The 18055-nt window shown below is 41.7% G+C and overlaps 1 protein-coding gene across 7 annotated transcripts in view; it reads left to right on the forward strand.

Moving 5' to 3' along the window:
• Window positions 1-18055, forward strand: part of Cracd (capping protein inhibiting regulator of actin dynamics) — a 357802-nt gene that overhangs the window by 213730 nt on the left and 126017 nt on the right. For all 7 annotated transcript variants that reach the window (XM_063240494.1, XM_063240491.1, XM_063240493.1 and 4 more), the window contains one exon: window positions 15401-15572. In XM_063240494.1, coding sequence (XP_063096564.1) covers window positions 15401-15572 — 172 coding nt within the window. The remainder of the gene's footprint in view (window positions 1-15400; window positions 15573-18055) is intronic.

The following is an 18055-nucleotide window of genomic DNA, read 5'->3' on the forward strand; positions in this document are numbered from 1 at the left end:
TAAGTAGCTATCTTGCTCCTGTTGCACTTGGGTAAGTCACAGGAAGCGTGCAGGGAAGCACTAAAAGGACATGAATTCTGCTGTCTTGGAGTTTATAGTCTGCTTCAGGAGTTAGCACAAGCACAAATCTATCTTCCTTTGCTTTTTATCTTCTTTCTTTGTTTTCTCTCCTTTCCTCTTTCTTTCTTTCTTTCTTTCTTTCTTTCTTTCTTTCTTTCTTCTTTCTTATGCCTAGGGCCTTGCATGCTCCAGGCATGTGCTCTACCACTAAGTCATGCCTCAGCATAGATTTTCAAAAATTAAAATGCAATTGAGATTCTATACATTAGTTAGAGTCACTGAATTTTATGAGACTACCGGGAACCTACCTTGGCAGTTACCTTTCAGAGGTCTCTACTGCCCCCATCTCGAATCTTCCGGGATCATTTTGCAGGGAAGAGGCTACATCTCCAAACACGTCTGTTGGCTGTTTATTCTAGAGTCCCGGACCATACTTTCAGGGTTAGTGGCACTATTAGGAGATAGGTTGGCACTATTAGACACTATTCGGAAATAGTTTTCCTAGAAAGAAGGAAAATGGTCTGTATCAGGGTTCTTTGAGCTCTGATTTTACATTGTATGTGTGTCTGTGTTGCTTGTGTATTATTTATTTCTGTGTTTGTCTAGAATTGCAGATAACTTGAAGGGATGCTGACATCATTTTCTCCCCATCCAGAATACTACCACCACATGCCAGTGAAATTTAACATGTTTTGGAATTGGGGTAAAACCGGATTTAAACAAATCTCATATTTATGTCTTCTGACTAAATCTGTGTTGCTCTGAAAAATATCTGTAACTCTTTAATTTTCCTCTATTATATTCATCTTAATATTTTTTTCTTCTTTATCATTTCATCCTTTTGGTTTGTTTATTTGCTTCCATAGACCACACTCTTCTTTTTCTCCTCTTCCTCCCCGCCCCCCATAACAACTAAGAAAATCCATGTAAAGCTCAAGACACAACCATTCATTAATTGAGTGAATATATTTTAATGGGTGGTGGGTACTCGGGGTTGAAGCCTTTACCTAAGCAACATTCTCAGGCCTTCCTAAAAATTCTTTATTTCAAGATGTGGCCTCTCTAAATGGCTAAATTGCTCAAGCGGGGCTCAAATTTGTGATCCCCCTACCTCAGCCTCCCACCGTGCTGGGATTACGGGGGTGCTACCAGGCCCACATCAATGAACATTTTAAGACTAGCTAGTACTATAATGGCACATGATTTTTGAGTACTTACTATTTGTTGGTCTTTACAAAAAATACCTAACAAGTCATGTAATCATTAGTCCTATTTATGGACTAGAAAACAGAAGCTTAAGAGATTATGGTGAGAATTGTACCTAGAAAGAAAATTAAGACTCAAATACAATATCTGACTCCAGAGCTCATTTCCCTTGGTTTGGGCAGGGCTCAACCTGTAGCAACTCTGAGATACTTTTTGAGACACTGCAAAATGGTTAAAATTACAGTATTTGAACTAGGTAGAGGTCACTTGAGTCTCAGCATTGCCAGTTACTAACTGTGACACTGGGCAAATCAGTTCACCTCTTTGAGCTTCCCTTTCCCTCATCTATAAAATTAATACAACACAAGGAGATTGTGAGACATTACATGCAAAACTAAGCCTGGCACGTAGCCAAAGAGTCAGAGCTTACTAGTATTTATTTGTGAGGAAAATAGCACCTATTCATTTAATTACCATTTTCATTTAATTACAAATGTACTTTGAAATATGTCTAACTATTGCCGGAACCATTGGAAATTTATTAGTTGATGTGAAAAGATTCCTTGAACTCTTCCATGTCTTTATCCCATGCAGATTTTGGGGTTGGTGACAAGTTCTGAGGGATCCCAGTTGGTGCATGAATGAGCATAACACATTATTTCCATTAACAGTTCTAGAATAGTCTCTTCCTACTTTCACCTAATTCTTCAGATGTTGACCTAGGAAAGAAACACCTGAAAAGCTACAGAAAGAAACAGTGTCAGTCAACAGTCTTCTCATCTAAGCCCCTGCCTGGCCAAATGGCTGAGTGTGATGTTCAGAGGTTGGTCCTGAACTCTTCCCTCATTTGGTGCCTGACACTGGGGGGAAGGTTGCTTCTCTTGTTAGACATGGAGATGAAGTCATGACTCTCGGCTCCTTGAAGTTGTTACTGAAAAGACACTAAAAAAATATCAACTAGAACTAGGTCAGCTTAGTGGTAGAGGCCTTGCTTACACATACAAAGGCCCTGAATGTGCTCTTCAGCACTGCAAAAGAAAAACAACAACAAATCAAGTGATGTGCTCTATCAGAAATGGATCTCATCAGTATGCAGATTTGATCTTCTTTAACCCAAGCAGGAATTTTATATTGGCAGTAAAACATGTACAAGAAGGGAGGGGAGGAGAGTGGGGAAAAAAAAAAAAGAATTAAGATATTCTATGTACAGGGACAAACACTCTATGATGAATGCAGTCATTACCTATGAATATAAGTGTATGAATAAAAGTGTATGAATATAATTAATTTTAAAAAGGGAAAAAGTAAAATGTAAAACTTTTAAGCTATGCTCAAGACAAAGATCAGCGGCCACTATGGCTTAGGTTTCATAAAGCTCTCTTTTTAAATTAAGAATTGGAAGATTTTTTTCCAGCTTCAATAGATTTTGTTATTTAAACACAAAATGATCAAATCAAAGTACAGGTTTCAGCAATACGAACCCCGCTCTGGCTTTGGCAGTCCAGGAGGGAGTGTAATCAGGTGGGCAGCTCTCAGTGCTTTCGCAGCCTCACTTAACCGACGTGACTGCCAAGGTTTCTGCAGTAAATAGCTGCTGACTCTCACATCTAAGTGCCTCGTTCGTTGGGTGGTAATTTTCTTTACCTGTGTTTCTCCAACATACTTTTACTTGATTTTGAACCAGAAATATGTTTTCTATCAGAATATCAGTTTGTATAAAGTTGTGCATGTATATATCCACACACGTGTAAACTAGAAACAAAAGTGTCATGAGATACTGTTCACCCTAATTCTTCCGTTTGAAAAACACAGGTCCACTGAAACCACCTCATACTGAGTTTCTCGGTCTCTCAGGGGAAGACCTACACCCCTTCTCAGTTTACCCCGACACACACCCAGACCACTGTTACAGCTATCAACACTCCCACATCCTCTTTGGAGCCTCAGATAAGAAGAACCCCCACCAGCTGCTGCTAAGTCTTTTTTCACCTAGTAAGGCTCCAGTTATTTTTCATAAAACAGCAATACGACAAGGAGTGGACTGAGAGAATTAGGATTCATCTTCCAGAACTGTGACATTCTTCTTCCCTCATGAGTGTTTGATTCCTGGGATAAAGACCTGGATCGTGACACTAAACAATTGGAAGACTATGCTTTTGCCTCTCCCAAGTACCAAAGGTTATTTATTTTGCTAAGTAAGCAGTGGCTACAAAGCCTGCATGATCTGGAGACAATGGGAAAAATATATATGTGGAACAGTTCCTAGAATTTAGATGTGGTCACCACACACGGTGCCACAAAAGCAATTCCTGACCACAAAAGGACAGTGGACCAACAAAAACACTGAAATTAACAGAGTTTGAAAGAACACCAAAGGGAGACATCCACTGAGATTGCAGGCCTGGGCTGTGGCACCACTTGGGCCAGATCGAACTGATTCAATGGTGTTTTCAGTGTTGTGGGAAGCAGGGGAGCTGCTGGAGCATTTGGCAGAAGCACACTTTTAGGATTTGGAGCAAACCCCTGCCATCCTTTGTAGATAACTACTCTCTTGTGAGAAATAGTTTTGGCCTACTTGTGGGTTTTAGTAAAGATTTAACGCTTAGCCATGGGTCACCAATGCAACCTGTGGTACCCATCATAAACTGGTTGTTGTCTGACCCTCCTGGCCTTAAAGTTGAGCATGCATAGCAGTGCTCTGTCATCAGCTGGAGATGGTATGTGCCAGAGATTGGGTGTAAGCAAGCCCCAAAGAGCTCAGCTCAATAGGAAGTGGTCCAAAGGCCTGTGGTCTTCACTCTTGCTGTATTACTTGTGTTTTGTTTTTTGAGAAAGGGTTTCCCTATGTTGTCCAGGCTGACCATGAACTCCTGGGCTCAAGCATTCTTCCTGCCTAGCCTCCAAAGTACTGAGGACTGTAGACACACACCGTGCCCAGCTACTACCCTACATTCTTCATCTCTCTTGCCTGTGGCCCTGGGCAGTTCCTGTGACTTGCTCAAAAGTAGAGAAACTCTAGCCTGGTTGAAAGTTGGTTCTGCCAGATGAGCAGGCAGCATCTGAACATTTTTTACACTATCACTGCATTTTGGGGTGGCCCCACAGAACACTGGCAGAGGGAAATTTCCCCATGAGCAGAACTTCAAGCAGTGCATCTAACTGTCCATTTCACTTGAAAGGAGCATGGTCAGGGTGCACGTCTGTTTTGTTGAAGGCCGCATAGGTCAGGGACTTGGAACAAACATGAGTGGAAAATTAGTGACAGTATGGGAGGGTGGTGTGTGAATAGCTCTGTCTAAATAGGCAAAGAATTTGGAGATATTAATCCCTTACGAGTATTCATGAAAGGCTTACCTGCATCATGCTCAGTGCAGTATGTGGGGCTGTTTCAGTTGTGTGGGTCCAGGGTTCAGGGCTAGAAATGGGATGGACTGCATTCATTATCACTCTTAGTGATGTGCTAGGAAAAGCTCTGTTTCCTGTCTTTAGAGCCTGCTTTTTACTTTCAGAGGAAGGAATGCTCCACCAGAAGATGTATCATAGGTTTGGATTTTGTTTTGTTTTGTTGTACTAGGAATCAAACTTACGATCTCACACTTACCAGGGCACCAACAGTTCTTTCTCTTACTTGCAAGTTGAGATTGTCATCCAGGTCTTTTGACATCTCATGCCTCTTAGTTAACAGGAAAGAAGTGCAGTGACTGGTCCTGATGACCAGGGGAGCACTAAGCTGTTACTCCACAGTGGAGGTGAGGAAGAGTATGCCCTCAGTACGGGAAACCCCTTAGGGCATCTTTTAGTATCCATGAATTCTGTGTTTAAAGACAACGAAGAATCAAGGCAGCACAGCTCAGGATGGCTAGGGGCCCAGACTGGTCAGGTGGGCATGGGTAATCCCATCTAGCAAGGATCCCGCTGAGGTCCTTCGCCAAGGGAAAAGGGGGCCTAGAGTGGCTAGCAGGAGACTGGTGATGACCACATGACTAGTTGCAGAAATAACGCTACTAGTTATATTTCTTCCTTATTTTGTTATAAATATATTTGTATATATATTAACCAATTGTTTTTTCTTCCCTGTCATCCCATTATCATCTGACAAAGTGTGATAAAAAAATATACAATGAATGTCTAAATTAAAATTTATTACTGTAAAAGACATATTCTCTGTCATTCATTCCACTCACAGTAACTCCCTCACTTTGGACAACCTACCCGAACGTTCTCGCCACTTTCTGAAGCAGTTCCAAAGTGTTTCATGATTTTCTTTGCAAGGTGTAATTTTTAAAAAACACACTGAGTGCTGCTGCTAAGTGCCATCCAACAGAAAGGTGGGCTCGTGAAAACATTGCTATGCGTCGCCATCCATCTTTTCACTGAGTGTGGTACTGTGAGACTTCCAGCTTCTTCTTCAGAGTAAAAATGACCATGAAAGTGTTTTAAATCAATTGTTCACATGAAGGCAAAAGGCAGCCATAACGTGCCACTAAAGCCACAAAAAAGGACTCCAGAACTGCTTCAAAAAGTGGCAGGAATGATGGATGTGTGTTTGAAGTGATGGGGAGGATTCCAAGGGATATTCATGGCAGTGTGTCTTTTACTATAATACATTTTAAAAAAATTTAAACATTGGCCTTTTTAAAATCATTCCTTGTAAGATATAGCAATAAACATATCTTGATACCTAAGTTAAACAGTGTCAAAGGAGAAGTGTGAATGCCACCCCAAGAACTTGACAACTTCTGGGGAGTGGGCTGGTGTGCTTTCAGATGTTCGTGGGCTACTGGACGTCATGGTAGTGCCACGTAGGTTACTGAGTTTATTTGGGGAGTGTAGTGTCAGGCCATGTGTGTATAGGGGACCCAAACTGACAGGGGGTGAGCTAGGATGATCCTTTTGATGTGTCAACTTGAATAGACTCTTATCCTCACTTAGTCAAATTGTACCTGCTGAATTGAAATGTTGAAATGTTGAAATGTTGAAATGTTGCTGTGAAGGTGTTTTATGTATGTAATTAAAGTTTGTAGCTGGTTGATTATAAATACGGGAGATCACTCCCAATAATCTAGGTAGACTTAATGTAGTATATTGAGTTTTTTTAAAGCAGGACTGAAGCTTCCCAGGGAGAAGAAATTTCCCCTGTGAACAGCAGCTGAAGCCTTTGCCTGCAAATTCCAACTTGTCCTTCCTCAAGACCTTTCCAGTGGACCTCAGACTTTCCTGACCAGCCCCTACCTGGGGTGAGCCCATTACTGGCTGTACACTTCTTATTATATTATATGTCATCAGAGACAGCTAATACCCATCTGTCTCCTGCTGGTTTTGTGTGTGCGATTGAGCCCTTCACATATGCTTGCAGGTTTTGTTTTACGTATCAGAGCTGCCAGCCAGGCCCAGCACTCCTCCTACCTGTGTTGGGTATTCCTGTGTTGAACTGTCTCAGATTCCGTGTGTCCAGCTATTTGCAGAGGGGTCCTTTGCCAAGGAGTTGGCCGCAGTCAGCTCCACTGAGTCACCACTGAGTCACTGCACCCTCTGGAGCTCAAGCAGTGGAAACTGGCAGGGAGAGGGCCCCCACCCTCGCATCTGCAGTACGTGGGAGAAGTGCGGCCGAACACTGCGACTTCCCGACAGAACTCCTCTTTGCCTGTTACTATTTCTAAATATTTGCTTTCCCTTGTGAGTTGTGAAACATATGTAAAAGGAGTAGACAAATGGAAAAAAGCTAGAAAACATTAAATATTGCTATGGTTTTGAGGGATGGAGAGGGACAAGAAACAGCCAAGTACTTGCCGCTTTAAGCAGTGGGTACTTGCCTCGACCTGGGTAAGTACATGCCATTACTGGAGGCATAAGCAGGCAGCTCTTTACAAAACGGCATATACAGTGTGCTCTAAAACATTACCTTATGAAAATCACAGGGCTCATGGGTCAAATAGGATGGTTAGCACTTATCAGCAACACTGACAACTTACAAGTGCTTTGTAAGAGTAGCACACATTTATTTGTTAAGCAAAGCTTAATGTGAACATTGCTGCTTTGCCAAAACCTTTGTTTGATGTTAGAGTTGTCAATATTCCATTAAGGTCTGAAGGATAATTTTTAAATAGGGTAGAAGCCTAATTTTTAAAATGTAGGGGCCAGGTGTGGTGGTACATGCCTGTAATTCTGGGGAGAAAAATCTCAAGTTTGAGCCTAGCTTGGGCAGTTTTCAAGACCTTCTTCCAAAAAACGTGGGGGGTAGGGTCAGGATGTAGCTCAGTGTAAAGACCCTGGCTTCAATCCCCAAACCAGAAAAGATGCATGTAATGTGACTTTACAGAAGTAAATGTTAAGAAATGCCTAAAGATAATGAAAGAAGCACTTTACCTTGAAGACTTACGGTTTTGTGGGCGGGGGCACTGGAAGGGCTGCAGGTGGGGAGCTGTGGTGAGGGAGTAGAAGGAGGGTTATCTGAAATCCGATGGAGGGGCTGGGGTGTAGCTCCACGGATGACTGCTTGCCTGGCACTGAAAAAGCTGAAGTTTGCATATTAAGTCAAAGAACCCCTGCAGCAGCACATGTGGGTGGGTATGTCTCCTAACCCCGGAAGCTGTGCGGAGATGAGCCACGTTAGGCCTCTGAGCATTTGGCTTATTTCTCTGTACCTCATTCATCTGGCTGCATTTTTCTGCATTCACTTAGTGTTTCCCACAATGAGATGGCATGTATCAGCCACCTTGGAACAGAGTTGCATTTTCAGAGCAAGTGTGAGTGCAAGACTGACTGAACAGCCTGAAGAATAGTTCTTTGTAAGTATGGCGCAGATTTTTTTGTTAGCAGAGCTTACCACGAATATTGATGTTTTCCAACAATACTGTGTTTGATTATAAAGTGCTGTCATGGGCCCTACAAGGGTCTGAACATACTTTATACAATTTGAAATTTTCGGATTTCTGAAAGACATCTGGCCCTGAGGGCGTAGGAGCAGGAAGTCTGCATTACTAAGAATTAGGCTCCTTGGTGGGCACTGCCATTCGGAGAAGTGAGGCACAGCCCTGGGGTCCCCGGAACGGCTGCCCAGAGGAGCATCATGTACTCTCTAGTGTTGTCATGGGGGTCTGTATAACACACCAGACATCAAACAGAAGAGGAAGTTGTGTCATCCCTTCTGGCCAGAGTGTCCAAGGAAGGCTTCCTAGAGGACGCGCCGCCTGGCCCCTGTCTGAGGAGTGAGGAAGACAGGGCAAGACATGGAAGGCAGAAGCAGAGGCGCAGAGGCACAGTAACAGCACTGCAGACCCGAGGCAGGCTCTTTATTGTCGCACAACCATGAAACACTGTGTTAGTTTGCTCAGGTGGCTGGCTTAGCAACACATTGATTTCCCCGCAATTCTAGAGGCAGAAGTTCAAGGTGCTGGCGGGTTGGTGTCTTCTGACTGCTCTTTCCTTGGCTGTCGATGGCCACTTTCTCCATACGTCTTAAGTCGCCTTCCCTTTCTGTGTCTCTCCTAACCCCGTCTTCTTATGGGGATATCAGAGATGCTGGACCAGAGCACACCTTAGTGACTAAACAAAAGTTAAATAAATCTTACATTTAAAAAAAAGGCCCAATCTCCAAATAGTTGTATTCTGAGGCACTGAAGGTTAGGACACCACAGAAATATATAGAAAGCACACAAGAGCCCAAAGGTGTGATGAGTTTCACTGGGGCCAGGGACTTCAGGAACACTGTTGGGTCAGAGGACTTAAAGAATAAATTAGATTTCATCAGACTGAGGAGAAAAATGTCATTTCTGATTCAGGAAACAAAGCAAAGCCAAGACTTAGGCCTGCTTTAAAGGTCTACAACATGTACCCTAGCTGGAGTGGGCAGTTTGTGTCATTGAAATCTCTAAAAGGTTTAGCATCACTGCCCTAGCCCATGCACCCAGATGTTCAGATCTGGTGTTTCATGCGGCAAGCACTTTCTGTCACTTTGATAATACCTGAAAAAGTCAACTTACAGAGGAAAAATTGATTTTGGCTGGTGGCATCAGAAGTTTCAGTGTGTGGTTATTCAGCTGCATTGCTGCTTGGTTGACCTGAAGCAGAACATCATGGTAAGAAGTGTGTTATGTGGTACAGCAGAGCTCCTCACTCAGTAGTTGCTGGGGGGTAGGAAGAAAGAGAGAGAGAGAGAGAGAGATCCCTGGTGACCTACTTCCTCCAGCGAGGTTCTATCTCCTCAAGTTTCCACCACCTCCCAGTAGTAGCCCCACAAGCTGGGGCCCAGCTGGGGCCCACATTCCAGACCTAACATCAGGAATGGGCTGGTCTCCAACGCATCCCATCTCTAACTCTGACCTGTGAAAGCCTGTCTTTACTGCCGCTGAACTCACTTGTTCCAGGGACCCTCTTCCCCTTTTAAAAGAATTTTGATCCTGTCTCCTCATTTTCTTAATCAGCTCTGTGAAATTTTCCGCCTTTATGCTTCCCCCAGAAAAGGAAAAGAATACTCCTTCCTTCTTGGTGGAACACAGTAAGCTGCCACATCATCCCCCACTGGCAGCAGGCGCTCAGTCCTCAGTGCTACCATCACGCAGTCCAGGGTGCACACCCCACCTGTCCCATTACTAGCTCCTTAGTCATAATGGAAGTATCCCAGGATTGGGGGGCCCAGTAAAAATGTGCATCACAGATATGTCTAGTGATCTATTTTAACTTAAAAGTATCTTCTCCAAAATATTCCAAAATCCTAGCACTTAAGGAAAATATTACAAAAGTCTTAAATTAGTAAAATTGTAGGATTCAGATTACTTTTCTATACCATGTCCTGTTGTATGCTGTTTATATAAATGTTTGAGATCAGTAGTTTACCTCATGAAGTTTATTTAACCAATGAAACACAAGATGTTTCAGTTGACTCGCTCGTTTTCTGAGTAGTGTGTGCCAGGGTTTAGAGGAAGCGTGTGTGTGCGTGCATGTGTGTAAAATGTATGATGCCTAAAGAAACTAAAATGTGTTTGAGAGAAATCATGAAAACTGTTTTCCAGAGTGTATTCAGAGGGAGCCTATTCATGGTGGTTGATAAAAAAACTCAGGTTTCCACAACCATACAATACTCCAAAGCCAATTTCCAAATGAGTTAACGAAGCAATGCATGTTCTCTATACTTTCAAAGAATAATGAACCCCAGCCTCCCTGAAGGTGCTGCTTTGCCATTAGCAGGCCCCTGATGGAAGAAGCTGGGCAGTTACGGCAACTTGCACTGCCCATCTGGAACTTAGGCAACTCCCCCGTGCTTGCCAGAGTTGTCTATGCCTACGGTGTTTCTGTAACAATGTATTATATTATTTGAAGATTAGTTGACCTTCAAACGGGGGACAGGGACATTTTGTGTAGATAAAGAACCAGTGTTTGTTGTACAACTGCGGGAGGTTCTCCATCTATCCCATGTAAAGCTATTATTTTTCCTGAGTCTTACTCTTTCTGTATTTGTGTCCTCCACCACTCCCTTCTTGGCTGACATAGATACATGTGCCTGCCAGATTGTCAACAAGGGTCATATTTCAATAAAAGGTACTAAGGACAAAAAAAGAAATATGAGGGACTCTGAAAGCTCCCATAGTCAAGAAATATGTTTAATAAGTTTATTTTACCTAGATTCTGATGTGTACTGGCCTTAAGAACCTGGAACCAACTTCTGAGAAATCCTGAACATTCTTGACACTTAAAATGAACTATGAATCAGAAATTTCTGTTTCTTATTTGGAAGCATATCATGGAACTCCAATGGAGAGCAATTGGACACTTTTATTATTTTAGGTTTATAAATAAAAATGTAGGAATTGCATCCTTACGAGAAATGGAAAATGAATCAGATTTGTTTGACTTGCTGAGTGATTTTTAATTTTTAGGACCTTCAGTGTAAACTAGTAATTATGATGATGCCACCATCAGATGACATATAATTATATCCATGAGATAATGGGTAATGAGCACTCTTTAAATGAAAAAAAATTCCTAAAGTAATTACTGGATGATGAAAATAAATTGATTCACTATTTTAAAAATAAAAATTACTGTGATCCCTGAAGCAGCATATATTCATATACAGGTTCTTTTGTGTGGATAATTACAATGGAAAAATGGTGAAATATTAAGGAAATGTGCTATCCATTGCCTTTTCACCTATAAATTCAGCCCTGCAGCTCGAAATGGTAAATTTCTAGAGAGGCTGGCAAGCAGATGTTTCATTGCTGTAAAGCCTGAATCAGGATGCGGGCCAAGTACTCTCATCTCTGGGGCCCACACACTTAACCCCTAACTGGAGCTACTGCCCCCCAAAAAACAGATGTGGTAGTAATAACAGTTCTCCTCCCCCTTCTCCCCACTGACTTAACCACCCAACAAAAGTAAATTTTGTGTTGTAAAATTCTAGAATACCTTCATAAACAGTCTGTGTTGGAGAATACCATGCTCAACTACTTCCACAAAGTGATTATGTTTGGTGATTGTGTTCACATGAGCATTGCGGGCATGTGCTTTTTACTATGCTTTCTTCTTTTAGGCTCCATCTGTGTACTACAAAAATAATCCACAAAAATAATTTGTAGTTGCTACTTGTCAAGAAAATGGGTAATACTGGTGACCATGCACTTAATTCAGCTGGTTCTATGCAGCTGAACTAATTGTGTCCCCAAATCGTAAGTTGATCATAAAAGTGTATTTAATGGATATTATAGACACATGCTCGCATTTCCATAATGATCAGTACAGCACAGAATTACCAATATTTCATGGCTTGCTTTTTTTGATATGAGAGTTCTTATATTTGAGAATATCAACTGGGGAAACAAAAAATAAAAGTATAACTCCTCTAATTTATTAAATCTATTCCCTATCACTTAAAATTTTGCTATCTAAATGTAAGTAGGCCTAAATGTCATTACTGAATCTTTTAATAAAGTGAATTATAGAAAATTAATCAATTGCTATAGCAAATAATAAAATACACTCTCAGAACTTTAATACTTAAAAGATATTTCTGATAGGATGTACATTATTAATTTTGGAAATGAGGATGGGAAATTACTTTTCATAACTGAGTTGTCACAAAACGCCAAGGCTTTGGAGCAGAATTCTCAAGAAAGTTTCTGTGGCTGGTCCAAAGGTAGTGAGTTATCTCAATTGATTGTTCACAGTCAGTACAGATTGAACTCCTTGTTCTACTCTTTCCCCCCTTCTCACTACTGCACTTGACTAGTCTTTAAAAAATAAAAATAAAAAAAAAAGAAAGTTTCTGTGCTGAGTCGTCCTCCAAAGAGAAATAGACGTCTTGAGGACTGAGATCTTTTTTCCTCTGGTCAGAAGGGCTGGCTGTTGAAAGGAGAGTTTGGTTAGTCATTGTTTTTCTTTTCCCTTCATGATAATCCTCGAGGCATTGCTGGAACAGTGTTCTCAGGGACTCCGGAGAGGTTAGCTCTCTGATACTTGGATTTTGACACGTCTTCCAGGATGACACTCTACTTACGTGATTGTCATATAAGGTGCCATAGAGCTCTTGGTTCACAGCCTGCTCACATGGACTGTCTGTAGACGGGTCACTGAAAGAAGGCCATTCTGTATTTGCTAACACAACTCAACTCGGGGGCTTCTGTATCCTGGCTTCCTCTCCAAGGCTTTGTCCCATCCTTGTGTTCAAATGCAGCTCCTTCTGGGCTCAGTTTACTGTGTGTCTCCCCCAGGAATATGACTGACACAGAAAATATTTTACATAACAATGCAACCTTTCAACACAAACTGAGGGCCTCGTCAACCTTCTGAGCTAACATAGTCCAGATTGTCTGTTGGTCATATATGGGAGTAGCCTGTTAAACAAACTGTGACTTGCCTTGTTGTTAATTATAATTAACTCCTGTGGTTCTAGCTCAAAAGGATATCATAGAAGCTACTCTTAACTTCATGGTAGCAATTTTTTCCCTATTGATAGATTCTAACTGCCCACAATTATCTGCACAGCTTAAAATGTGGACTGTAGCCCCAGGCCAGCACGATGACTTTGAAACTGAAAGTTCTGGAATATTGCTATATCTTTTGGAGTATTTCTGATTGGGAAATTTGAGTCTAGCTATTTCTGCAGTGGGAAAAAGATAGTTGTTATAAAAGAAGGGAAAAGGGAAAAGAATTTTATGTTGGAAATAAGTGGAATACAGTATAAATTGTCATTTGATTGCTTACTGTGATGCTCTCAAAGCTAGAAATTGTCATTTATGTATATTCAGTGGTGGACAGTCTCAAAAAAGTATTCACTTTATCAGTTTCTATACAAAAACTATTTAGTTTGGGGCAAATATACTCATGAGAACTAAAAGTATGCCATGAAAATCTCCAGCATACTCACTGCTGTATAAATAAGCACTTGAAAACACACAAACCCTGGAAATCAGACCTTCTATTTATTAATGTTTTTACCATTTTAAAATATGATCTTAATTATATTGTACAGGTTCTTGTCTTTTGAATAACACATTGTAAAAAGTAATTTAGCCCTTTTTGGTAAGATTGAATGTCTAGGACAATATATATTATGTGTATAGGGCATGTGATATGTTATTAATCTGTCTTCCATTTATTTATTTATTCATTTATTGGGACAGTGTCTTGTTATATAGTTCAGGCTGGCCTAAACTTGTAGTGATCCTCCTGCCTCACCTCCCAAGTGCTAGGATTACAGGCATACACCACCAGGTCTGGCTGCTGGCTTCCTTTTATTTATTTATTTATTTATTTTTGGTACTGGGGATCGAACTCATGACCTTGCGCCTGCCAGAAAGGCACTTATGCCACTGATCTAAATCCTTGGCTCTGTCTTCCTTTTAAGTGTGATGTAGTACAGTATTGTTTCCCATGCCACTGAAATCTGAGGGTCTCAGTGCAGCCGCGCTAAAGATCGTAAGACTGCTGTCTTTGTGGAAGTGACCATGATTCTGCTCTGTGCTTGCGGCACTGCTGAGGGTGGAGGGATTTAACCACTTTTCTTCCAGGGAATTTCCACCACGTCCCAGAGAGCAGAACTGAAGTTCAGCAGAGGGAACGCAGTGCTCCCAGGCTGCATCACTGACCTTATTGGTGTGGCCAGCTGCCTGCCCTTTGTGAGTTCCGGTCAGCGGAGCTCTGGGGCCTGCCAGTTGCGGGCGGGCAGGGGTCTTGCCTGTGTGCCTGGTGCAGGAATTGTTTCAATTCATAGAGGGTGCATCTGTCTTCCCTTCAGAATTTGAGGTTATTTCGTCTCTGTGTTTAAGGTCTGAAAAATGGGCCATGGGTAATACCTGCCTCTCAGAGCTGCTGTGAAGATGAACTGAGGTGATATCCATGAAGTTCTCACAGCAGCATAGTGTATAGTAAGGGTTAAAGTTTCAAAATCATGGTCATACCACTGGATGAGTATTTAAGCTTCTTCTAAAAAGAAATGATAAAAGATTGTTTTTTTCTGATAGAAGATGATTTATACTTTGTTTTCCAAGGCAGGAGGCTACGAGAGTGAAGGAATTTGTATCAAAGGAGCAGAACTGAAAGATATCACCTAAAATATGACTAGATATGCACCAGTGTCTGAGGAGATGCTCATAACATCTCCTTGGGAGTTTTCAAAGGAGATTTTTGAAAAGAGTTAAAAAGAATTCAGAAATACATGGAGATGGAGGGCATTGGGTACAAAGCTACAGGAGCTCAAAAGTATCTCATGTATCTAATCAGAGCTAAAATAGCTTAATTGAAGGTGTGTGTGTGTGTGTGTGTGTGTGTGTGTGTGTTTCCAACTGCCTGTGTAACTTACTTGCTTTTCTCAGTTTCTTGCACAGAGAAGGGCACTGACCATCCGCTTTGTTAAGGAAAGCAGCCATTACGTTCATGAGGCATGTGGGAAGGGGCACACTACAAAACTTGCAACCTCTTCTTGCTTTTCTTGAATGCTTCTTGGGAGTGTGGCTTATGCCACGCCTCACTGTGCATGGGCTGCACCAGGGCCGGCCCCAGCATTCCCCGCGCTGGGGTTGGCTGGTGGCTGCCCTTTGGCCTGGTTCCCTGGGCCAGGGCCACTCAGTTGAAATTTGCTCCTGGACTCAGAGGTGCAGCCCTATCAGACTACAGTGTGTATTTGTCTTGTAATTTTCAGACAAGAAGAAGGGAGGCAAATTCCAGCCTTTTAAGAAGTTGTTTGGCAAAAGGAAAAAGAAAGATCCTTCTCTGTCCCGGGAGGAGTCGGTGGGGAAGAAGAGTTACTCTCCACAGTGTGTCAGCAATGGGACCTTCTCTTCAGACGAGGAGACACTGGGGGACAATCTGAGGTAATGACTTCTGCTTTCTTTCCCTGTTGTTAGCAGCTTCATGGGTGTGGGTAGAATCCCCAGGAGGCAGGCACTGTTGATTGCATTGGACAACAGGAGCTGAATCACAAAGGTGTTCGAGTCCCACAAATTGCTGCTGCTTGATGCATTCTCCTTGGAGAGGTCAACTGGGACTTAGCAGATAGTCTGACCTCATGTTCTTGGAGGGCACAGGGCTCAGCAGGGTTCACTGGGTTGCAGATCCAGTTGCTGGGTCCCATTACTTGGCAAGGAGAAGATGCCCATTGACCAGCGTGCACATGAGTTGAGGATGTAGATTGCTCGTGCACGGGCCAGCGTCCTCCAAGCTCCTGGGACCGCTCGCGCCTTTCGGAATGTGTTCTTGCTGAAGCTGTTAACTCCTTCTTTGTCCCCCTCCCTCTTTTTCTTCCTTCTTCTCTTCTTTCTCCTTCTTCTTTCCTTTCTTCCTTTGTTCCCTTCCCCTTCCTCCCTCACGCTGTCTCCTTTCTTCTGATACTGACAGCATAGACATCAGCTCCTCTGAGAAAGCCTTTCCCAGCTACCCAGTCTCATTCATTTGCCCTCGCTTGTGCTGTCTAGCTCCAGCAAAGAACTTGTCACTTTCTATGGAAATTATTGATTTGCTTCTCTGTCTCTCACTCAACTCTTGGTCCCGTGAAGTCAGGAATGAGATTTCATTCAGACTTCTATTAACTGTTCCAGAAAGATTTCCTGTGAATGCCTGGCACTGCCTAAGTCACAGAATACGTACTACAGGAGTATGTGGTATAAGCTGTGGTAGTCTTACGGTGTTCCAAAACAAAGTCAAAACACTCATGAGGTGCACATCAGTAGGTAAACTCTAACAGACGCTGTGTCGTGCCCAAATGACAAAACCCTCAAAGCAGCAGTGCACAGTGAGCCCAGCATTCATTTACCAGCAGGTTCCCTCTCACCCATCCTGACTGTTCCCCTGGACAGACCTGTGTGTGTCTTTCATTGTTTTTACTCTTTTGTTAAGAAAACTATGAAATTTAATTATACTCTTTAGAGGGAGAAAAACTTTCAAAGAAAAGGATTTAACTGAAAGGGGAATCCATCTAACACTAAGGAACCCAACTGTTGAGATACCAGAACTGACCCAGAGTTAAGCACTGTCCAGGATGGGTTGTTTGGTTTTACTTCTGTTTCTTCAGTTATAAAGTAGAAATGTGAAGTGTGACCGAGAAGCGGCTCAGTGAAAAGTGAGGTCAAGCTGGCAAGCTCACCTTCGGACAGAGTCCTGTGAAGACACCGTGTCCTTCTGTGTTGTGAAGGTTCTGACCAGGCCCTGGCAACTTATGTGTTAGCTCCTAGAGGAGCTGGGGACTTGGTCGTCCTCTGTCCATTTAAATTCTATATTCCATTTACCTCTTGAAGTTTTCCATAAGGTTTTGAGTTTTGTAAAACCTTGGAAAATTCCATATTGGCTCAAGCAGCTATATTTTTGTAAATACTGTCACCTGTTCTCAGTGAAATGTATAGTATATCTATGAGTCATGTGCTGTATTTTAATTGAACATTTGCTTATTGAAAATGTCTCATAAATAAGGAAGCAAGAAGGATAAGCTTTGTTTATGCATTTAAAACAACTCTCTTTAAATATATTTAAAAGTTAAAAATTTAAATATAGAATATATAAGTAATTTTAAAGTATGTAGTATGCATTCCCCCTTTCTTCTACAAATTGAAAATTGCAAAGTAATTTTGTCTACAATGTAAACATTACATGGATTACCTACAGCATAGCTGAACTTCTGATTATCTTCCTTATTTAAGGTGGAGAAAATGAAAAACATTATTTCCAACAAGTCTTACTTTCAGTCCACTGTTCAATTAATAGACATATTTGTTACTTTACATAGTGCAATGATTTTTAAAAGTTTTCAACTTACTTTACTTTGCATTCTTCAAAATGAAAGGCTCTCACCAAAACACAAAACTTAACATTTTGGTAACATGATGTTGGGTAGAGGTCTAAGGAGACAAAACTCAGTCCAGTGTGACAGAGAATTCCTACTAAAAAAGACTTGAAAATGGGGAGGCTGTGTTCACAGGGCTTATGCCCATGAAGGTGGGCTTTCTTCACTAATGGAGAATCTAAAGTTGCTGAACTTGAAAATGCTGTTTATCTCTAAGAATCTGTAATTCTAGCACATCTCTAACCAAAAATAGCCTCTTATTAATCTGCTGCTTCTGCCTGAAGTTTTTCATTTCCTTTGGGCTTTTAAAGCATGTGTTCTTTCTGCCTTTCTGTCTCCTAAACTGCTGCTCTGAAATTACACATGCCTTGGGAAAAATGAAGCAATAAAATGTGACCAGTTTAACAATCAATGTGACTTCTTTTGTTAATTAAATACAATTAGTATGTTTCCCAAAATGTGTTAAATAGATATTATGTGTGAAAAAGGAGTCATTTTAATAAAATGGTTTGGGAAATTCTA

Source organism: Cavia porcellus, unplaced genomic scaffold, assembly GCF_034190915.1.
Source record: "Cavia porcellus strain 051 isolate PalLab524CR breed Dunkin Hartley unplaced genomic scaffold, mCavPor4.1 scaffold_30, whole genome shotgun sequence".
NCBI classification, from domain to species: domain Eukaryota; kingdom Metazoa; phylum Chordata; class Mammalia; order Rodentia; family Caviidae; genus Cavia; species Cavia porcellus.